This window comes from Rhagoletis zephyria, unplaced genomic scaffold (genome assembly GCF_001687245.7).
Source record: "Rhagoletis zephyria isolate East Lansing unplaced genomic scaffold, Rhagoletis_zephyria_1.1 Rzeph_scaffold_06228, whole genome shotgun sequence".
NCBI lineage: Eukaryota > Metazoa > Arthropoda > Insecta > Diptera > Tephritidae > Rhagoletis > Rhagoletis zephyria.
Window position 1 is genome coordinate 1 of NW_016163311.1, and position 24,875 is coordinate 24,875.

Below are 24,875 nucleotides of genomic sequence, written 5' to 3' on the forward strand. Positions count from 1 at the left end.
CATTTTTAAGCAAATACTTCACAGGTTTATTGCATTGCCTTTGCTGGCAATATTCGCCAACTCTAAATCACCTGCTTGGGCAAATGGGATTTAATACCGAAATTTTAGGTAACAGACAAAAAAGCAACTGGGTGCTTAAACAATGCTTTTCAGCATTACCTTGAATTACAATGTACTATATTTAGAGTCAATTTAACTGACTCTTTATGTAGAGGTATTTAGTAATTAACAAGCCATTAAAAATGTGAAATACAAAATCCAATCTAATAGACAGGAACGCCACTTACCTCCATAAGAAAAACGCCATAACGATGAGTACAATGCCGAAACAGCTGAAGATGATGCCAACCAAAACAGCCAAATTATAGTCATTGTGCGATTGACGTAACAGCGGTTGAATCTTTTCACAATTGGGATGTAGAGAAATCTATTAAAGGGTAAAAAGAAAAGAAATTATCAGAATTCATATATTTCAGTAGAGCCAATTAAAGATTTCGCGTTTCGTAATTTGGCAATAATATGCCTTGAAACGTAATTGTTTCGAATTATTTGCAGTCATTTTGAAGGGAAAATTTGGAAGCTTTAAAATTATGTTTATTTTCCAAAGATTTAATAACGTTTGGACTGAAAAAATACAACTCCTAAGTAATTAAACGAAACTAACTCCAGTGGTATTACTGAACAACGGCNACTTAGGTTTTGTGACAAATAGCAGAACTGCACCGCCATCGGATTGGTAACAACTAAGTATATGTCGATTTGCCATAGAAATATATGGTTACTTATTAATCTAATCGGCTATATAACCCAAAACATGAAATTTTGAGCTGTGCAGTTAATGAAAAGCTTCATTTGTTGAGTTGAGTTTAGGTGAGTTGAGGGGAGATGAGTTAAGGTCAGTTTTATCTTTACCTTTGGCTCTTTATCTTCATCTTTATTTTTGTCTTTATCTTCATATTTATCTGTTTTTTCATGCTTATTTTTTTCTTAGTCTTTGTCTTAATCTCTATTTTCTCTTTTGTCTTAGTCGTCAACTTTGTCTTTGTTTTCGTCTTTGCCTTTATTTTTGCCTTTCTATTCATCTTTGTATTTGTCTTTGGCTTTGTTTTTGCATGTGAATTCGTGTTTGCATCAATCCTAATTTTATTCTTTATCTTGACTTTAATATTAAACTGAATTTTCATTTTCATCGCCATATTCCTCTTCAACCTTCATAATCGTATTCATCTTGCTCTTCTTCTTCATCTTCATCTTTCAATTTTTTCTTTTTTTTTACCTTCATCTTTCTCTTGATCTCTATCTTCTGCAACAGTCGATTGTACTCGCATAGTTACTGACATCGCTGAAGAAGCAATAAAAGTTAAACGCTGAAAAATTATGTTTACTATTTACTGTTACTTTACGTAGAGCCTTATTCATAAAAAATAAAGTAGCTTTAAAAAGGGTTTATAAATTGAAAGATGTATGGAAACTTTTATTTATAAAGCTCTTTAAACCTACTTTATTTTTTATGAATAAGGCCATTACTCTTTAAACCGAACAATGCAACATTTTTGGTAAACTTATTTTATGTTGAAAATATTTTGTAGTCTAATTTCATCCCCATCACCATGGTTGGTCCCTAAAAATTTCATACTTTTTGACTTTAACCAGAATTTTAGTTTTTAAATTACCTTGGCTGTTTTTGGCCAATCATTAAAAAACAAGTTTTCAAAAGGAGTTCCAAACCAATGCGCTACTTTGTCTTTGCTTTTTCACCTTAAAATTATCTAAAATTTCATAGCCAAACCAATAAATTATTAAAACGCTTTTCTTCAAAAACAACTGTTATTCTTTCCTCAAAATGAATACAAATGACCAAAGGATGATCCCGATAATTTACTGTAATCACCTTTTTGAGTACGTCGTGAGCTCTACCACTATCGCATAGCATTTGAAAATAGAGCTATAAAAGCAATTATGTATGTACATATGTATGTTAAGTTATATATCGCACCAATCTAACTAAAACTCATAATGACGGAAATCCTGAAATATGACAAAAATTACTGGAGATGCAGCTTGCACACCAAGTACTCAGAATATCAGTTGCAACTCGGCTGTTTATGTACAATGTGTATTCATTTAAAACCCTTGAGGTGGTATTAAGCGGCTGGCAATGTCAACAAAAAATACCCACAACTACCGCAAATATGATTCCATGCGCATAGTCATCAAACAACAAACAACCAAGGACTCAAATGAGAATTAGGTATATTTACTGAAATAAAAGAATTGCGCATAAATAAATGGCTATAAGCGGCCAAGAGCAGACGACGTGTAAAACAAGCGAGTTACCTTTTTCACGTCGAAGGTTGAGGTGAAACGGAAGCGCAGCACGGCAACGGAAGGCTGCTATGACCGGAAATGGTAAAGATTTATGAGAAGGTTGCCAGCGAAATAGTGGTAAAAAACCGCATAAATAAAAAAAAAACCACAACAACAAAGAAATAACACACAGAACGAATTCGCGCTATTAGCGGCGAAGAAAGAGCGCATCTGCCTGCCTAGAAGCATCATTAAGGTATATTATGCTGCTCTGCTTTTTAAAGGAGCATGTTGTGGTTTCTACATGTTTCCGGCAGACTTGGCACCAGCGGCAATTGCATAGCAAAACAAACAACTAACATGCGACTAGCGCCACAACTACCCAGCCAGAGATCAGCCACTCAACTGAGTAAAGCAGCCAGTCAGGAAACGCTTGAAACGGCTTGAACAGCAGCTAAAACTATGGCAACTATGTAAGGAGCGAATGTAGGCGGTTACCGGTTGCGAGCTGATGTTTTGCGCAAACTAAAAATAAATACGTAACAGCAGCGCCTAGCAAATGACGTGATATACAAATGGGCAATAAAACAAGCAATACAAACTGCTAAGGACAATAGAGGTGACGCAACTCGGTCCGCACACGACCCCAACTGTACCCTCACTGGCAGCAATAATGCTAAAACAACGGCAACACAAATTTATAAATTTTGTAAAAATGGCAAAAACAGACGCTTGCGTCAGGTATGCTGAAGGATTATGATGAACTTTTAGACGAAAAAACGAAAGGCGAAAAAAAAAACAAAACTAAAAACAGAAAAATAACCAACAAATATTTGGTACGTTTTCCAAGTAGTGGGCGACCCAACTGTGGCGCTGCTAACAGGATATGAAAACAGCACCACGGGACGGCTATATGTATGTAACTGTATGTAAAAGTGTGTGTGCGGTTGTGTGCACGTGCGGAAAGTAATATAGTTATGGCAACCACTATATGCAGGTGGGCTAAAATATGAAAATGTGAAAAATGTGGAAAATTACGCTTCAAAATATATTGCATGTTATATGTCAGCAGCAGCAGTGATGCGTTGTGGTGTAAGACAAGTTTTTTAAAGCCACAAAAACAACTACTTATATTAAAATTGAAAACAAAATAAAAATGCGGTCGAAAGAAGAAATTTTATACTTTTATGCGCAAGTGTGGGTATTTTTATGTGTGTAGATATGTGGTTGTGCAGTTCGTGTATTCGAAAGGTTATAAAATGCACCACTACATATGCAAGAGTTAGAGCTTGTCAGCAAGGTTCACAAGTTAAAACGACCAACAGCAGAACGATTTGTTGGTGGCATTTTTAAAAAACAAAAATAATCATGTTGAAGTAAGTACTTAGTTAAGTATGGAGCATTAAGATGCAACCCAGCAATAATTTGAATCAGTGGTGTGGAAATTTATATTAACTAATTACGCAAGACCCCGTAAAATATAAAACTAATTCCTGAAATTTTCCACAATTAAAAAAAAGTCCCGAAAAGTAAAACATTAATTTTTCTGGACTAAATACTGAATATAAAAAAAAGCATAAAAGTGAACAAACGAAGGTTACTTAAAATTTTTTGTTTCCGAAATGCCGAATAGAAAAGTGGGAAAAATCACAAAAATCATGAAAAAGTCCCGGAAGGTCCGAAACACATAGTCCCAGAATTCCGTAAGGTTCCCAAAAATCGCAGTAGGATTTCGAAAGAACTCGAAAAATATAACACCAAGATTCTCAAAAGTTCCCAAAGTTATAACAAAAATCCCGAAAGTAAAACACGTGAAATCCCGAAAAGTTTCGAAATATTCTGAAAATCACGACAGCAAGAAGCAAAAAGCACCTATTAGCATCTCCTAAATAGTACTTCAATTCTATAGATTTTAATATTTAGCAATTTCACCGTTAAGTTAGATTAGTTGTCCCCCGAGAGTACCCTCTTTGAGTGTGTATCCGGAGAAGACACATTGCCCTAAACTAGGGATACGAGTAAATACAAGTAGATACTCGATACTTTTTGTTCGATAGCAACTAATTTTGGTATCGCTAATTTTAAACCAAGTACTGAGTAGGTATCAAAAAAAAAATACTCGTAGCGAAACCCGATACTAAGGCAAATATTGCTTCGGAATTTTTTCCGCCACTGTTAAACTACATAAGTTCCCAGTTTGGTGAATTAAATTGCCCACGGGACTCATCCTTAATTCGATTTGACACCTCAGTGCATATTTTTTCCCTTCATCTCCTACCATTTTGTTTTGAGTGAGCGATTTATTCGCAATTCGCATAGTAATTGGGTCTGAGGTACCTACAAATAAAGTAATTCGCTCTTAAAATTTTTCAAGGCGAATTACATAATTCGAAGGGTAATTGGCGAATTACGAATGGGAGAGCGAACCACGTACCAATCGTCGTATTATTCCTAATCAGTCTTATCATGAGTTTAATTTTCGCCCAAATAGGCATCGATACTTTAGATACGATATTTTCCAGGTATCGATACTTTCTTTCGATATTAGCCTTTCATCACTACCTTAAACTGGGTTTTATTCAAAGAAACATTTTTATAACTAACTAATCACTCTGAGCTTTAACTTTAGCTCTGCATTAATTTTGAAAGCACTCCTTAAAAATGTTACTAAAGAGCATATTCTTTCATGCAATTTTTCTGCAGGGATTATTATTATGCTTCTCGTCACCAAGCATCACCTGTGGCTCTGATGCGCATTAGTGCTGACGATGCACTCCAATTTTGTTGCTTGATTGCACGTTTTATTAGCGCAACGAATAATACAGGACAACTTAAGCGACTGCCGCCATCAAGGCATGTCAAGCGTATGTATATATGTGCATACATATTTATTTTAATAAACGAGGGGAATGGNTTGATGTGATGCGATGTGATGACATGTGATGTAACTAGCGGAAGTTTATTGCTATCTCGAAGTTAAATTTTGCGCTACCTGAAAAAATACTAACTTTGACAGCATGTTAAACGTATGTAAATACATGCATACATACATACATACATACGTAAACTATGTACATTTAATTTTATGTCATTCATTTTATGGAAAGTACTCTTATTTATTTTAATAGCTGATATTTTGTGCGCTTATTTTTGAGGGAAACTATGCTCTTTCTGAAAAATTTTTTGAAGACAGACAAGATTGTAATTAATGGCAATTTTATGATTAAAAAATACCGCCTAAAGGAGTTCTGTTCAGAAATGGACTAGAAAAGAATTTAATTTGCTTTTAAATTTTGCACTTTTGGTGAGAGGCCTCCTAAACATACATTTAGCTCAAAAGCCATTAATCGGCTCGTTGGCTTTTGCAAAAATAAAAAAAAAACGGTTTAAAATTGATATCTGATCGAAATATTTTGTTTGAGTACTAGTAAAATCTTCTGAGGTTTACTTTTGTATTTTCAATCAATGCACCATTTGCTTCAACTCTAATTTTGAGACCTTACACAAAAGTGGAAGCGAGTGGCAGCTGGAGGGTTAAAATATTCCAGAAAATTATTCCTCCAACTAACTTTTATACGATAAGCGGAAAGGTAAAAAAAAAACACAAAATATCGAAGAATTGAAAAAATATTACCTGAAATATGCAACGTTTTCTAAACATTGTGATCAACAGGGCAATTCTGGCAACTGTCTTTCAACTCACCACAGTCTTTTGAAAGACAAAAGTCTTTCGTAAGACAGTTGTCAATTGTGGCAACTATCTTGAAAGCTCTTTACTGTCGTTCGAAAGGCTAATTGAAAGATCTGCTAACGAGGAGATCTTAGCGTTATGCCTTTTAGCATTCATTTTTTTAAAAAGTACATGAAATAAAAAAAATTTATATATATATTTTTCTTTTTAAAACAATAATAATTAATAAATAAAAGAAAATTAAATTCTTATTTAAAAAAAGACAGGAATTAAAAAAAATTGAATAAGATCCAAAAAACGAAGTGAAAAATATTATATATATTATAGATATATATATTTTTCAAAAAAAAATGTATATCTAAACATTAAAAAATAAATGAAATTAACAAAATAACAAACAGCTACATTCAAAAGAGCAAAATTAATAAAAGAAATTTTTAAATAGTAGATTTAATTAAAAAAAAATTATTTTTCTTTATAAACAAATAATTCTAAAACATTAAGGGAAAATTTAACTATAAACTAAAAAAGAAAAAAATTTAAAAAAGAAAAAATAAAATAACTTCCTAAAAACTAAATGACATTAAAACAAGTAATTTTTAGCAAAAAAAAAACCGACTTCAACTTTCATATAAAAAAATATATATATATATATCTCATGATCCACTGATCGGATCTTTACCAGTATGGGACCACCTCTGAGACACTACCTTTCCGATGCAAAAAGAATTACCGAAATTTTTTGACGTGGTCCAAAGTTATGCGGTAACATACATAAAAAAAAAAAAAAAAAAAAGATTCCGACGAACTGATAACCTCCTCCTTTTTGGGAAGTCGGTTAAAAATAACCAAGCCATTACTAACATAATTATATTCATTACATTAAAAAATATATATGGGAAGTTCAATACCAAATGGACGTCTGCCCAAAATTCTATGGAGCTCTGCCCAAAATTCTATGCGGTAGAAATTAACACAAAGCATTTCAAAAGAATCGTAAATTTACAATATGGCGGAAGATTTTTTTTTTTTAATTTATCAGATTCACTTAGAATTCTTCACTCTTGGGGTACCGGGGTCGCTGATTATGCAATTGAAGTCAGGTTGAAAAAATGGGGACAAAAAAATCAAAATCGATTGCATTCGCTTAAAATTTTGAAAGTAATGATTAAGACGTACGTACATGGCGTATGAGTAACATTCCCATCTGGTCTGGGTTACTCATACGCCATGTACGTATGTTAGATTTTTCTATCTATCTATTTTAGTTTTAAATGAATCTAATCGATTTAGATTCTTTTGTCTGCTATATTGGGTCCGCCATTTTGAAGATTTCCAATCCGACTTCAGATTCGTAATTGGCAATCCTTAACCTGATTGAATAACAAAATTGTGATGCTATATTGGTGATCAGACATTAAAATCCGTCTTGCCCTTATAGCTGACAACTGTTTTAACAAACTGTATGACAAATTTATTTACACAATTATGGACATGACATTTTCTAAGGGTCGCAGCATTTACCTAATACCGAATATTAAATTCTTCCAGATTTTATTTGATGCTTTTNAAATTTATTTACACAATTATGGACATGACATTTTCTAAGGGTCGCAGCATTTACCTAATACCGAATATTAAATTCTTCCAGATTTTATTTGATGCTTTTGACATGCTTTATGTTAATTTCTATCCCAAAGAATTTTGGGCAGAGCTTTGGTCCCTTTAACATGGAACGTCCCATTTTTCCTGGAAAATTTTACTATATTCATACATATGCATATATCCGAGCAAACACTTTCATTCGAATATGATTTTTAACACTTTTTTAATTTTTCAAAAATCATTGTGTCCGGTCAATAACGCCTCATATCTTTCATAATACCCGATCAAATTGAATGATTGAAACGCCATTTTGAAGGCCAGCTTTACTGATTGAAGTAAAAACAAAAACTTTTAGGGTTGCCACCTGCCTAAGCTGACCTATATATTTATAAAACAAAGTTGCTTACGCAATACTAAGCATAGCTCTAGAATGGATTGTCCTATGTGAGATCGTTGGAGGGTTGCAAGAACTTCGTCACGGACACAACGCTTTCATTAAGTTATTTAAAATGGCAATGGAAGATATGCCTTCCGAGGACCACAAAACGTAAATCAGGGCAGATAAATGTGCCACTGGAAGGCGAGACGTAGTTTTAACTTATTTGTTTAGTGAAACTGCGAATATGGTAACACTGCTCATTTCCGAAGATAATATGCCAGCTTTGAAATTCTACTGAGAATCACTTATGCCAAGAAGTGACTGAGTAATTAATTGAGGAGTAAAGTATACTCCCGATGAAACCCCTGCGGGAGCATGGACAATGACGTCAGTTGACAAAGCGCCTCTTGGGGGGCTTGAGAAAAATATTCTGTAAAGGATTTGGCGCTTTTTAGGAGTTGGTAATGGCGAATAACGCAGACGATGGTCAATGCGGTACCTGCTGTCCCCGTTGGAGGCAGAGGACAGCTTTTTCGGCATTCGAGAGACCAAGTAACGATGGGCTTGGTTGCATTACGAATTTCGAGCTGGCGAGCTTTAAAAAAAAATGTTAGTAAAAAAATGTATTTAATATTTTTTTTTTAATATTGACATACTTATTTAATACAAGTAATTATTTCTCTTAATACTCTTTCTATAATTCGACAATTTAACTGCACCTGTATCTACTACTTTTTAAACTTTTTCAGAGATTGGCATTTCTCAAAGAAAATGAAATATTTATGCGATGCAAGTCTGATGACCCAAATACGTCGACAAGTTTCGTGCGCGAAAAAAAACCCTATTTTTCACAATTCACCATTCAACTATCTAACTACATGTATTTCTTTTTTCTCATAAAATCTTTTTTCGCACACATGCAAACGGGTGCAAACAAAGTCAACCGAAGTTTAGTTGGCGTGACATTTTATCCATATTTTTGCAAACTTTATGCCGGCTGAATCTTTCTTTCGTTTTTTCTTTTTTTTTTTGTTTGTTGCATATCTAACGCCTGCTTGAGTTACTCAGAGGAACTTTGGCAACTTTTACATATCCATACAACGTTAACCGAGCATTTCGATGAAATTTATTTGAGGCAAGTAGTAGATATCTCGTTGAGATAACTAAAAATGAAAAAAAAAAACATAAAGTGGTGCTTCGGCGGATTGTAAGACTCATTGTTGTTGTTGTTGCAAATGGTAATATTTTTTGGCGGTAGTTCGGTTGTGCCAGAAGTTAAGTTGCATCGTTTTTGTTTGTTTGGCAGTGTGAACTTTTGCAAGTGCCAAAATAGGTACATATAGTTATACATATGTATGCACACACAAATGTGAAAAAATATTTATTTATGCAGGAAGGTATGTACGTACATTGTACATATGTATAGGAGAGGGTATTCTTTTTGGATAATTTTTGCTGCTCGCAGTTGTTTTTTTTATAACTCACCTTTCTAGTTTCGGAAAATTTACCCAATACGATTTTCTTTGGATTTATTATGCTTAAAGTCGCAGCTGCAACTTTGACTTCATATTCCGTATGAGTTGTTAGATTTTGTAATATCATCTGCAAAAAAAAATGCAAAAGAAGGAAAAAATAAGTAATGCCGAAAATAAGAGTGTATTTTTCGTTTTATATATGAACATACATACTTAGTCACTTCATACATATCTACATATATATCTATGTGAGTATAGAACGTATTTATGCGGTAAAGAGCTGAGTTGTGCAGGAGGATGTTCACATAAAAGAAATCAATGAATTTTTCTTAGATTTATAGCCATGTGTGTATGTATGGGAGTGAAAATTTGCACTTCCCAGCCACAGTGAGTGTGGCCCAGTGGTGCTTCTTAGGTAAAATGCAAAGCATCTAGAGCTTCCTTAACTGAGAATTTATCAACAGAGTCAAAACAGGTTATGACATGGAAATGCCTTCAACATATAATCTATTCCGGCGTTTAAGAGATTCTCCTAACAATATTCTCACCAAATAGAATTTGGACAAGTCCTTGCACACAAAAATTAATCAGGGATAATCAACAACGGTTATGTCTCGAAGTGCCTGATCTGGCATTACCACGCAATATCTTGACTTGGGTAACTAGTTCAGGTCCTAGAGAGTAACTTTGACGAGCCTGGATTGGCTCCAGAGTTATTGCTTCCTTTTGAAATAATCACCTTTGGTTTTTAGCCATGCCTGTACTGGCTGTATTCCAGAAAATCCTACCTGGAGAGATTTTCGCTTCTGCAGCTGGAGAGATTCTCTCGATAAAAAAGTTTTCTCTTTTAGTTCCCGGACTGTCTTTAGCTCTCAACACCTTGACTTGGCCAACTGATTCTGGTGCTGGGTCGTTATTCCTGAAAATTATTTCCTTGTCACAACAAAAAAAAACAAGCTCTAGAAAGCGAAAACGATCCAGAGTAGTGGTGTAAGGATTGCTCTTTGTGCAGTAATTCTACTCGAAATGATGCGCTGACCCTCTCTTCTAGGAGAGTTCCCCAACCATCCACTATTTCCGCTGCGTTCGCCATGTTGATATTTGAATTCACTGCCGCCGCTAAAGAAGTTTCATTTCAAAATCCTTATTTTGTACTTTATTGGGTACGTTAATCGACACTGGTGTGCATCGACTTGCAAACATTCATATTAATTTCTTTTATGTATCTCATATAAATTATATATCTTTCGTTGATTTTTGGCATATCCTTCATGCAAAACCCTTTCAAATTTCGAACAAACCGCAGTAATGGTGGGCGTCTGAATGTAAGTCTGAGTGGGAGTCAGTGTCGAAGAGGCGACAACAAGCAAAAGCAACTTATTTTAGTTTTCTGTTTTTCGGTTTGGATTTCACAAACAAACGTTTAAATTTTCAGTTGGTTTATCCGCCACAAAATATGCATGCAAGCACCCTCACAAGTTCACTCATTTATGCATGCGAATTACATCCCTGCAGCAATTCTAATTCGTTCAGAACTTGCGACGAGCTAGCTTGAAAACAGGCGGTACTCGTTCTTCATTCATCCCAAATCAATGTTTTGAGTTGCCTTTTTTTTTTTAAACATAGCGATCTTCTGCGAAGTGAAAACTGTCCTCCTTTGTGGAACTTTTTAACTTCGAATTTTGGAAATTGTCCCCCCCTGCTGAACTTTTGTACTCGTTCTGAGAGAGATCTGAGACAATAATTTTTTTTTATAAGAAAAAGTGTTCAGGATTCGAGTTCTTTTCGAGCAGCCAGTTTCGCATTTCGCAAGTTTTCACAGCTCAATGAGAGAAACTCTGGCCGCCAAAGTGTGGCGACAGCGCAAACAGCATAGCGCAAGTTGCAACTGCTCTGCAACCGTCGTGTAGTAGTTCAGAGAAAGTTTTGAAATTTGTAGCGCTCAACTAATGCTTTGCCAGACTGTCGCTAAATTTTGCTGCAGGGATGCTGTATTTTAAATGTATACGAATATGTGATTGTGGTGTTAGATTTAGCTGAATGAGATTTCACATTTTTCGAGTATTTACTATCACATATTGCGACTTGACTAAGAGTACTTTAAAAGTCATATGGGTAGGATATGGCTAGGACTGCCTCTGCAGTATACTATTTTGTAGAGATAACCAAAGTATGGTTATTTGTGTTTATTATTAAATATAAAGGACTGAAATAAAATGAAAGTAAAGTGAAAGTAAATTCTTCGATATTTACTCTAAGTGCAACTGAAATTTCTAAATCAAAATTTGTTATGTGAATTTTGTGGTTACCACCAGTTGTTGGTGCATTTACCGCATATGCCACACAAAGAGAATAGGGGAATACTTCTGGTGTTCTCTAATTCTGTACTTTAAAATAAATAAGATGCAATATTGTTTGTGTGAAAATAAGTGCACACACACATAAATATGTATATCATCCTGTCACAACTGCCCACGCCTTTACACCCATGCGTGCTTCACCGCCACTTAACTCAACACTTTATTGACTTACCGCCGTTTCCAACTCTTTCGCCGATGCATTAATGCGAATGTCTCGGTGTGAGTCCTGGCCCACCACGCGTGTTTTAATTATATAAAAATCAATGGTGTTGTAAAATTCGTGTGGTCGCCGCCAGCGTATGGCGATAGCATCCTGCGAGTGACACGTCAGGTTAACCACATACGGTGCATTTGGTCCGGCTACATCGGTGCGCTGTACAATTTGATCGGAGGGGTTGCCTTCGTTTTTCATGGTGAACGCTTGGACAATGACACGATAATCGGTGAAAGGCTCTGTGCAAAGAAAGAGGAGAAAAGAGGTGAAAAATATGAAAAATTTTAAATTGAAAAAATTACAACTACATACATACATATATATGCAGGAAATGTGTAAATGTTTTAATAAAACCGTTATTAAATTGATATTAAAATATTTTCATATCTTTGATGTGGCGCATAAACTAACTAACTACTATAAATGTATGTAGATATGTATGTGTACAATATAGTCAATGTTGCGTTGTGAATATTTATAAAATATATTTAAATTCATGCATATGTATGTACGTACATATCGATGGCTTAGTGGAAGACTAACCTATCTCCGCAGCCAGTTAGAAAACGCCCTATCTCAGGAAAATTTTCAACAACGTCCTGTTTCGGAATTTGGTTGAAGAATGCCCTATTTTAGAATTTGATTTGTACGAAGGAAGGACTTCTTTGAAACTTTCAAGATTTTAAAACAACTTTTATGGGCCGCTATTTACCAAGGATTGAAAAGTTTAAAACAGTGTTATTCGGCCAATTCAAGTAGCCGCATATCTTTCCACTAAATTTAATGAGTGAAACACTATTTTGTAGGACAGTTTCACTGCTCTAGGTGAAAATACAAAATTTAAAATAGGGTTGCCACATGTCTAGCATTAAAAGAACTAAATGCATATATATTAAGAGATCGCGTTTCCGTACGATGAGAGAGGACTTTTCTTTTCAATTGCCCACCAAGGCTTACATAATTATTAGTCTAACTGAAGTCCTCTACTTTTGTGGAATTATAGTGACGTGTGTATATTTTGAGGCAGAAGATACTTCGCTTTGTACTCCTTCCTCTTCCAAGTTTCATTTTGTCGAGGACAACTGCTATTTAGTTGGAGAGATGTTTTTTCCCAATAAGGATCCTGACATTCCAGGCTGTTGAACTGGCTAGTTTCCAACCCAGCATAAAACACGATCTTGGGAGACCAATTTTTCGTATTTTTGTGAAAAAATTATATAAACGTGGTAAAATAAATTGTCTTCAAATAGTCCTAACTATCATAGGAAAATATTTACATAAATATTTTTAAATTTTTTACTCCGTTTTCATGTATGGAATCGCTAAATGACCACAAAAACTTCACTTAAAAAATTCCAATTATGCGTGTAATCTAAAATTTCACAACAGCTAGCGCCAGATTCATATTCTGACAAAAAAAATCTCACAAGAATCAATTGACATCGGCTATGATGCACAAATTTGAAAAAAATTCGTTTGGATGGGCCCTGACCAAAAAAAAAAAGGAAAATGAGCAAATTTTAAAGAATGTTAAAATTTTGCAAATAAAGGTCTCGCTACCAAAAAAATCTCAACATTCATTACTTTCGATAACCGACGTGAATATATTTACCTCTAATAAAATCTGGCTACGCTGTTTAAATTAATTCGAAAATAGGTACATAAATACTTATTTCACCAAAACTGGATGACTGTTTCGAAAAACTTGATGTTCGCATTTAAATGAAATTGAATAATGGCATGTCCTTGATTGGTGTTAAGGTAAAAATATGATTTCGATTATTGGCGAACAGTGCAGCAAAATTTATTTGAGTGGGAAACAATGTGAGCATTACACATTCAGAAATATGTGGAAATATAGACAGTGCTGGGAAAATGTGCTTTAATACCACAAGCGCGCATTGCCGAGCATAGTAAGCGCTGAGTGTATTTAATTATTAAAAAGCAATAAATTCTGACAATGTCGTACTTGCGACTGACTTGCAGCTTGTTAAATTTGGGTGTGCTCAAATATGTGTGCGTTTTTGTAATTCACTTTTCTGCATTTACTGTTGTCGTTGGGGTTGTAATTTCCTCACATTTTTTTATTTTAATAAAAAAATTAAACAACACAGCCGTAACAGTTGATGTGGTCGATCGCCAGAAACCACGCATGCGCAGTACACTATGCACATAATTTTTTTATTTTTTTTTTTGTTAACTTAATGCAGCTTCCACTGTAGTTCTTCCAACGAACAGCAATGACAACAATTATACCGAGAAATGTCAACGTTAATAACCAGTTGCGCAATTAATTTAATGTTGGAAAATGTCACTCTTTTAATAAGTGTTTATGTTAAGTAGCCAAACGAGTGCACAGCGTTTGCGTGCGTGCGTGCGTTCGTTCGTTGCTCGGTTATTTAGCGTATGGCATGGCGTATGCGCAATTTTATAATCATTTGTGTGGCAGGCAGATTTGCAATTGTTGGGCGTAGGTATGTATGTATGTAGGTAGGTAGGTACATATGTGTGAGTGCTCGAAAGTGAATGTGGGTGTGTGTGTTTGTGTGTGTGCGTGTTTGAGTGATAAATGCATGTTGCTGTACATTTATTGCTTAATAATGCGTTGCCGACCGACAGTCAATGCCGGCTGACAGTTGTTCTTGTTTAACAAATGAAAAATTGTTGTATAGTACAGTTTAATGTGTAAAATGTGAAAGCCAAGTAAATCGGTTGAATGGTAAAATTCATTCGGTAATTAGGCTGGGAAATTTGGCTTGATAAAGGAAGCAGTAGAGTGCTGAATTGTTCTAAGCGGTGTGACCATGCCGTTGGTGGGCAAAATGCGGTTCCTTGAGACGCATGCTTCGCTTTATTTGGAAAACTGCGACTGATTTTGCTTCACTTGTGCTAAGTGCATTGAGGTTATATTTTTCAAAGACTCTGCCTATACTAGTAAAATTCGTGATAAGCCGCTGAATTCCAACTCCCACTTAGTAAAGCCCCAAAAAAAAAAATGTGATTTTTAAAGCAATTTTTTTATTTTATTTTAATCTATCTCACACTCTAATGAAAAGCCAAGGTAAAGGTAATTATGCACATTTTGATACTTTAACTGATTTTCTCCGACTCCAGCACTAGATAAAAGCTCGAAAAATAAAACTCGAAAACCAGCATAATGTCCATGGCAAAATGTGTATAGGAATGAACAATTCACATACACACACCACCGCACAACGGAGCCGTGTCCTGTTAATTATGAAAGTAGGAAAGCAGTTGTCAGAGCAGTTGAAATGCAACTGGTAGAAGTTACTCAACTTCGGCAGCATTTGAGATTAAAAAAAAAAATTATAAGCACATACATATTTATATACATATATGTATGTATGACAATCATATTATTGCCCAACTAGTTGGAGAGTCGAGCGATGTCTGAAAGTTAATGTAATTAAAATATGCGAGGCTGGTTTGTCACCAACAAAGCGTTTGAAAGGTGACAAAGAGCAGCAGAAAATTTGCTGTCAAATTTAAAATGTATAAACACATAAGTATGTGTGTATGTATGTGTGTAAAAAATGCAAGCCATACTCAAGGAGCGCAAAGTAAAAAATAATTTTTATTCCAAAAATGCGGCATAAAATAATTAAAAATCTATGGGGAATGCCAACGCGTCGGATGCGGCATTAATAGTCTCAATCACACATACATATGTACATATGTAAGTATGTATAATTGCAACATTACACGCCAACGCACATGCGTCAGTCAATGCTGAGCGTAATTAATTTTGACAGCGCTGAAAAGTAAACTACGCCTACAGAAACTAACAAAAAAAAAATGCGGGGGTATTTTATTAAATTTAAAAACAGTGTAATTATAAAATTACATTGTAAAGCAGTAGTATGTCTTTGTTTGAGTTACTGGGTATTTGGGGTATTCAGTACCTATTTACATACACACGTACGTATGTTTATATGTTAGTAAATATTTGTCTAAGTATGCAGTATATGTATGTAGTTGTAGTATGTACAGCCAGTCAATAAAGTTTTGGTACAGCGAATTTATTACAATACTAAAAAAATAAAAAAATAGTTAATTCTACAACAAACACCCCCAAAATTCAGAGTGCCAAACCTTGTGCGAAATTAAAGAATATTCTGAAAAATTTCATTAAAATATTGCACTTTTTATTTACGCTCTATAGAAAAAAGTTGGGTATGCAGGTTTTTAGGTCATGCAATTTTAGTATAATAAATATTTGAGAATTTTTTTTTGTTGAAGGTGTCGCACATTTTTTCCATAAAAAAAAAATTTTTCAAACATTATTTTATATGGAGAAAATAGTTGCCGGTATTGTAAAAAATTCGCTGTATCTTAACTTTATTAACTGACTGTATGTATTTAAAGGCATGTCGTTGGTAATTAATTAAACAAAATGCGTCTGTGTCAGCATTTGCCTGCCAGAACCTCGCCCACGCATACATCAAAACATCCAAATAGAAACGCATACAGCTCGCTCTGCATACGGGCAATATAAGAGTTTTCCTTTACACAGCAGTTACATCGCCCATACGATCCCTACTCCTCCAGCGCTTTACTTCTTTCCCACAACTTTTGGTTTTTTACTTCTTGAGTTTTTCAGCAACTTTGCTTTGTCGCAAATTTCGTTGCAATTTGTATGCACATATGCACATATGTATGTATGTATGTACATATTTCAGTTGCGCTTTCACTCCTCCACTGCAATGCATGAAATTGCATATTTTTCGGCAGCAAGCGCGTTTCACACACACACACACACAAGCTCATTACCCCAACTCCACTCCCATTATGCCCAGCAAGGCACAATGCATGCACTGACATGCAAAGTGACTTTTCTTCATAAGCGTTTTTCTTTGCTTGTTTTTACGTTTTCTGGCGAGGCAAATTAATTACTAGCATTGCTTGCAGTAGCGCTGCCTATGTACATACATATACGACGAGTATATGTGTGTTCTCATGTACGCTCACCACTTATGCAAATATGCTTTGACAAGCTGCCAAGTGTGTGTCTGTAAATTTGTATGCAAATTTGTCAGTTGCAAATTAATTTTTATTTTTCTGTCACATGAAAGTAAATTAAAATGGCTGCGGAGACTGGCGACTGACGTTGAAGGGCGCCATCTTTTTGCCTGTGCGCGATGAAAATGTGTAAGTATGTGTGCCGTAATTTCAGTTGTAGCAGACTTATAGGGGCTTGACAGCTGCAGCGCACAGTGGGATTTCGTTGGAAAAAATTCATTTTTTTTTTGAACATTTAATTCTTATAAATATTTGGATGGTTTAGTTAAGTCATTAGTTAAGCTTAACTACAGAAACTTGTATTGAATTTTCTGTAATTAAGTTTAACCAGCGATTTAGTAATACTTTAAAATATTTGAATAGGAAAAATTCGTTTAACTTTTTACAAAATTGACAATTTTATACAAAAGAATCGTATTCGACTAACAGCCAATTTCACGAAAGCAATTTAAGCGAAACATGTTTTAATTTTTGAATTTTATATGTAAATTGACAGAAAATAATAAATCATTTTCCATTTAAGGTGCTGGTGAAAGCAGCTGTAAAACTTGTTGAGACTTATTGTTGAACTTTAATTATGTATTTTATAATAAATTTTGTTGTGGCTGTACCACTGTGCGCCACTGGGTTGAAAAAAAGACGATGCAAATAAAAGTTTCCTCAGACAAACGCCTATGTATTATTCGATTAGTACGAGTACAAAATTTACTGCAAAACTATTTTTTAGCAGGATGGATGAATTTGTTGAATAATGCTTAACTATTTCTTCAACAAAATTAGTGACAGTTTTTTCGAAAATATTAACACCTATTAAGGCAAATAAACGGTAATAACAGTGCAAATACATATGTGTGTCGAAAACTCCATAATTTTAAGGCGCTTTTCAAGAAAACGCGTTATCTTTCTTTTGCTCTTGAAAGCAAAGCTTAAAAGCACACCGAATATTTCAACTTAACTGGCACCTAATCTTGTAAAGTAAGTTTTGCATAGCTTTTTTACACAATAACTTATTGGATCTTCTCCTTCAATTACTCTTAAGTCGTGAGATTGTTCACATATTTTGTATGTACCCACATAAAGAAATCCAAAGCCTTAGAAGAACCTTACTGGCTAAGCCACATCACCAAATATCAGGGCCTGTTGCTCCAGCACCCAATTAGTGTACTCACTAGGCAAACAATGGTTAGTCGGTTTGAGTTATTGCGTGGGGTTGACTTTATTTATATGAATGCCGATGAAGGTCTAAATTACAAAATGCACGCCCAGATTTTGCTAAATTGAAAGCATCGAGGCATCGTCAACACTTTCACTCACATCCGCCATATATTCGGTTGAATGGACAAAATGCCCGTGATATTGGGAAAGAGAGCTTTCACTCGTTTCTTATTGATGACAATTACAATATTTGCGACCGCGTAATAGCGACTTCATATACCACATACCACATCGCAGAACAAACTTACCACTCCAGACACACTTTTAAGCACAATTTGACGCTTACATCCTCACTACTTAACCTTTTTTCGGCGCAAAAGTAAAAAAAAGCTCAGCTCAAAGTTAATTAGCCGAGAGAACTAATCCAATTTATTGCGCTTTCGAATACCCACCGCCAAAGTTATAATCACATCAACGCCCATAAAACTTCATCATAAGAAATACATAAAAGAAGGGGTACAAAATGTGACATTCAATAAAACTTCAAACAATAATTACCCAACTTGTTTCGGTGACTGATTTGAAGTACTTAGCGCGCCTAAAAGTTTTGCTAAACAAAATTTTTGAGTACTAAGTACATACATAAAACGCTTGGAATAAAGTGCAAATTGAGCAACAACAATTGGTGAACCTTAAGCGAGTGTCAACAATGCCAATAACAAAGCTAAGTGCGCCTTGATTCAAGCATCCTTCGCTGTAAGGAGGATTTATAAAAGGGAAGGCGCAGCTGTTGAGAAATATCCTGCCTCTAAAATTCATGGCATGCTTTCCGGCATTAACAATTCATGAAATAATTGCGGAATTGAGTTGTGGATTGCGGGTAAAAATAATTGTAAATCGAAGTGATTTTTTAGTAATTAAAATTGAAAGTTTATTGGAAAGTGCTTTTTTGTGTAGCAGCGCGAAGAACCATGTTGGGACACACTTACACAGACATAGACTTCTACATGTAAATGGTAGAATTTTGTGATGGCATAAAATGTGAATAATGCGAAGGGAAAGAGAGTTTTTAAAGTTAGAGAAAAAGCTCGATTTTACACTTGATTTAAATTCGATTGTAATAAGAATCAGGCAAGGGAAAAACTATGTACTTGAGGGTGCCCATCGAAAATTTTAATTTTTTAAAGGTCATTTAGAGGTTGCGACCTGTCGATTTAGGTCAGAAAATAGGAGTTTGTAGATTTATGAGTTTTTGAATGACTATTTTTGACTCGATTTCAAAGATCGAACATGATCTGGAAAGAGAATATATAGACCTTTAAAATGGTATATAATTGTCTATTGTCAGACTAGACTTATTGGGATTTTTTATCTGGTAAATTAAAAAAGGACCAATATTTATCTTAATGTTTAAAAATTTGACCATCGAGAATTTCTACAATTTCAAAATATGGACTACTATCTAAAATTAAATCTATTTTCAAATAATCTGTTACAAAAAAAAAATATAAAAATACAAAAGCGAAAATTATAAATCCTAAAATTCTGCTAGAAAAGTGGATAAAAATTTTCGCAAGATGAACTTCGTCGTCGCTTTGGTTATGTGCTATGTCATATACTGTAGTGTGTTTTAATTTTGACAGCGAACTTTCTTCCAACGAAGTTCGCTCAGCGATTGGATTCTGTTCATACCTTTAGGCCAACAATTTTAGACACTTTTTCTAATCATTCTTCAATATACTAAATAAATGTTTAGAAATTCCAGAAATTCTTCATATTTACTTGAAAATAGTACAAAAAATTATCCAACATCTTTACTTACTTAAATTTGGCAGCTCAAATATGATGATGGTATCCAGCGAGTTGCGTGAATTCTTCATAATTTCTACACCAGTCTGATTCTCATGTATGTGAAAGACGTGATAGCCAGCAATGGCGCCATTTTGATTTTTCGGTGGATACCATGACATGGTTATGCTGGACGATGTCACATTCAAGACGGTTAAATTCAGTGGTTTACTTGGCACTGCAAAGAAAAGGAATGAAAGGTAGGAATAAGTAAAAATTTTTCAGTAGTGATAGAATATAATAAAATTATTTGCTTAGCAATTGTTTGAGAAGCACTTTAAACCTGAAATTGCTATTTTAAACAGGAACCGAGAATAGACGGTATGATCGAAACTAAATGGGGTTCCCAAGAATGCTCCCAAACCGAAATTAAAATGAGAACAAAACTGGGATTTATAAAAAATGCGAACAATAATTTCAGGACAATTTCTAAGAAAACAAAATGGGAACAAAACTCTTCTGAACGTTTTGGAAAAGAACTAAACGGAAACAAAAGTCAAAGGAACTTTCTCTCGAAGAACAATTTGGGAACTAAAGTCTTAGGAAATTTCTGACAGAGAACAAGGCCATAAATGGGCGGTTCACCCTAGTGATAAACGATCGTTGTTCTCACTGAAATTACTCTTCATCCCAACTCACAGACTCCCCTCTCAATCTTAACGTCAAGTTCTCAAACGTTTTTTCTCGTTTTGTTCTCTGTCAGAACTTTCCCCAGATTTTCGTTCTGATTTGATCCTCCTTGAAAACGTTCTCGATACTTTCGTTCTTATTTTGTTCTTCTTGAGAATATAGCCGATAATTTTGTTCACCTTTTGTTGCCGTTCAAACTGCTCTCAATACTTTTGTTCCGGTTTGATTTTCTTTTGGGAATGTTCTTGACATTATGTTTTGTTCACACGTAGAACTAAAGCAAAACTGGAATGCGTTCTTGGTCCCTGATTGCAAATGAAATTTTATCTAAAGAGGTTTAACAAATTTCTATATTTCCATATTTCATTTAAGTCTATAGCTTTATAGAACCTTACTTAGACTTAATGTTGATCTCCGAAGACAAAAGGAATATAAAAAGTATAAAAAGGAAATTAAAATTTTAAACTAAAAGTGGACACTTCAATCCACTGTAAAAACATTGTGATGAGGTGAAAAAAATTCTTCTGGTGGTTTGATTTAAACAGGTGTTATCTCCCCTTATATTGGGTGATGTCGTAACTCACTATTCTATACACTTAGTAGACGCTACCACATCAAATGTCACAAGGGCACTAATGTTGTGCAGGTACCTAGCCAGCAAGTTTTTAGGCTGGATCCCGAAGATCCTACGGTGGATGTAGACCATGATAGTACGACCGGAATTGACTTATACGGGTGACAAACGGGCTCTCTTATTTGCATAAAAAGCCTTTATTTGCATTAACGTATCCATTTTCCTCTTTTAAATGCGCATAAGCAGCCGAACAAGTGCACGAAATTTTTGCGAATTAGTCCGGATCAGGGGAATTTTCGATGACAACACGGGTAAAAACTGCCAGCGTTTGTTTTTCGTCAAAGTAAGCAAACAAAGCAAGCGGTTTTAGCGTCCGCGGTGGTGAGAGTTGGTTGCTACAAGTCTGTAGATGCTAGTAGATTTATTTAATTTTTTTATTTTATTCGATTTATATATATAATTTTACTTTATTTTATTTTCATTTGTTTTACTTTATATCACATTTTTTTTTACTATAAGCTAACTTAAATTGTTAGATTTTAATTTTGTTAAAAAGGTCAACAACAACTAACTGAATTCAACGTTAAAAAAAATATTGAACTTATAAAAAATGAATAAAAAAGATATAAATGCAAATTCTACTGGCCGTGGGCGTCGAACCCACGCACTTGCGGTAGCTTGGGTTTCGAGAACTGAAGAAGGCAGTGTTGAGGTGATTCCACCCCGGAATCTTACCTACTAAGCCTTACTGATTGGACAGTGACTTGTTAAATTTTATCCCCATAAGCAGTTATAGGCTCAATATGGCCGCCGAAAGAGCACTTACACTCCTGACCTCTAAGAGCTCTTGTAGACTTTCTGTAGATTTTAGGAATAGAAATGTTGATGTTTCCGACAAGGTACGAGTATGATGTAAGGTGGAAAAATTTTCCGTCATAGCTTGTCTAATTTGATGGAAAATCGTTCCACATTACACAATCAAAAAAAAGGGGTTGTGATGAGCGAAGGCCGCAATAAATGAAGTTAAAAAATAAATTAAAACTCTTTTGTCGTGCAGGTGTCGGTCGGTATCTGAGATAGGACTGTGGGAAGTGATCCAGATCGTAAAACCTCCCATGCGGTTTCGATATTCAGAAGTTGAGAGAGTCAACCAGCGTTGCCACCAATAGGTGGTGAAATAATCTACACTCTTGCGTGCTATCGCGCTCGCTCTGGCCACGGCTCGACGATCGAAGAACCCGTACTTGTTTAGGCTCCCAACGTCAAACATTAGGTTTCTTACAGAAATACCAACGGGACACTGGGCGTCTCGTCACAAGATCGCCAGGTTCGGAGCCCGCTATAACAACTTTTGCAGAAGCTGCAGAGATGAGGAGGATATAGAATGCACTTCCTATGAGACTTCCCATTTTCGGGAGACTACTTCTTCGAGGACCCAGATTGCTTAGGGAAAACTCCACTGGAAGGTCTGGTAGACCTACACAAATGAAGAGGCCTAAAATTTATTCCAGACTTTGAAAGGCAGATGCTTTTTTGTGTGTAGAATAGCAACAAAAATGGCTAAAATTTAAAAATCTTTCGATATTTTTCGCTTTAACCCCGACAATAGCTATGCGTTTATTTTGATGGCAACTGCAAACCGTTTTGCACACATTCATCGCAACAAATGTAGATTCTAAGAAGTGGTGTGCAACATTTTAATAACATTTAGTTGTTTGTGTTAAAAACAAAGCAACCTAAAATATGCAGCTTCAAACGTGTGTATGACTTTTGAGTGTTTCAGGCCTAAAAGTCATGGAATGTCAACCAAAGTGAAGAGTTAACCAAAGAAAGTAGAAACAAGAGGCTGAAAAAGCAACACAAATTCTAAGCATAAAATAACGAGTACAACAATAGATATACAAGTGTATATAAATTTATAAGAGAAAATCTACAATTTAGTTTCAGCGCTGCAATAAAAGTCAATAGCATTTGCTTTAAGGTCAGCGGCTGTAGAGGATTGTAGTGCATTGTAAACAGGATAAGGACGCACTTGACTATTGCGTTAAAAGGTTAAAGGCAAACGCACACACCCACACCCACACCCACACCCACACCACACACCACACACATAAACATGCATAGAAAAGTCATTTCAGAAAGCCTTAAGCCTTAAGCAAACGAATAAAGCGCCAAAGATAACAAAGCACACTGACAACAGGCTAGAAATATATCTATTTGAGAGCCCGAAAAATTTCGAGTGAATTTTAAACAATTCATTTTATTTTCTTTGAATTCAATTTTTTTTTTTAGTGTACTTTGGATTTCAAGCTGTGCCAGTTGTAGTGGCTTTGGCTGTAGCTGGTTAAATAGAACACGCCCACTAGCAATTTCACATTGGAAATGAGTGGAAAAATCATTGAGTTGACATGAAAAAGGCTGCTGTCAGAGGAATAATAATGAAGCGACACAAAAAGAATGCATAGGCAAGTGGTAGAGCGGGACAACTCTGAGGAGATTCGATGCGGATGGCTGCAGGCAGTGAGGGACAAGGTCACAGCATGTACATACATATGTATGTAGACAGTCAAATATAGGCTAGGATAGTAGAACTGCTGGTACGAGGCTGGCGCGCAGTCAAGCAAAGAGTTGTAGTCAGTGAGTTGAATTGATGAGCGAATGGAATAATAAAATATTACTGCATGTCATTGCATATTTTGAGGCGTTTGTCATTGAAGTTGTGTGTGTGTTAAAGTGCTTGCTAAAATTAAATTGCCTATGCTGTGGCCTCAGAAGAGACATGAGGCGAGATGAACTGCAAGCAGCATATTGAAAGGCTTTTATATGTATGTATGTATATTATAAGGCCTGCAATGAGGTTTGGACACATACATACCATTGCTAGAAATCAAAATTGAATTTTTTTTTGTGTTGCCAGCTCAACGAGTGCGCCTAGCAAGATATCAAATATTTAATCAGCTGTGCTGGTGTGTGTGTGTGTGCTTAGTAAGAGAGCAATTTTCAAATTAAATTCCAGTCAACTGTAAGATATACCAACTGAATGAAAGTTAGGCGGGGTAAGATGGCAGCGGTACTAGCAGGCATTCAAGCAAACTACATTTAAAATAGCAAAACGATAAAGTGTTGCACGTGAATGTGCTTCCTTTGTGTGCACTTGTGCTAGNGGAGGCAGGCAAGTCTACCTACTATACAAATGAATGAAAAATACCAGGATAACAGCAAAAGGCGATTTTAATCAATATATTATTGTGCACAGCAATGCACAGCAATGCACACATGCACACATATTCACAGTATGTAGGTTCACCTGTAGACACAAACATGCCACAGTCTGCTGCAGCAGCCCCCTGCCTAGATATGTGTGCTTTTGGTAGAGAGCTTGGTGGTCATCCGGGGACAATATTGTAAAGGATGAAATTCAGTTTTACAAATTGAACGAAGGCGGCAAATAAAGTAAGCAAGCGATTGTATTGAAAAATAAAACAAAAACTGAAAATTTTAGTGCAAAAAGCTATCAAAAGAGCGGTTTATATACATACATAAATGGGGAGATATATGTACATTAGGGTGGTCCGTAAAAAGTCAAATAAACGATTT

At 35.2% G+C, this 24,875-nt stretch overlaps 1 protein-coding gene across 1 annotated transcript in view; it reads right to left on the reverse strand.

The window, feature by feature from the left end:
- Positions 1–287: 287 nt before the first annotated feature.
- Positions 288–24,875, reverse strand: part of LOC108372982 (tyrosine-protein phosphatase 99A-like) — a gene marked incomplete at its 3' end in the record, with an annotated part of 34,506 nt that continues 9,918 nt past the window's right edge. The window contains exons 3-6 of the mRNA XM_017628816.1: positions 20,049–20,252; positions 11,990–12,270; positions 9,468–9,584; positions 288–427 (exon numbers count right to left, since the gene is read on the reverse strand). Of these exons, the coding sequence (XP_017484305.1) occupies positions 288–427; positions 9,468–9,584; positions 11,990–12,270; positions 20,049–20,252 (742 nt within the window). The remainder of the gene's footprint in view (positions 428–9,467; positions 9,585–11,989; positions 12,271–20,048; positions 20,253–24,875) is intronic.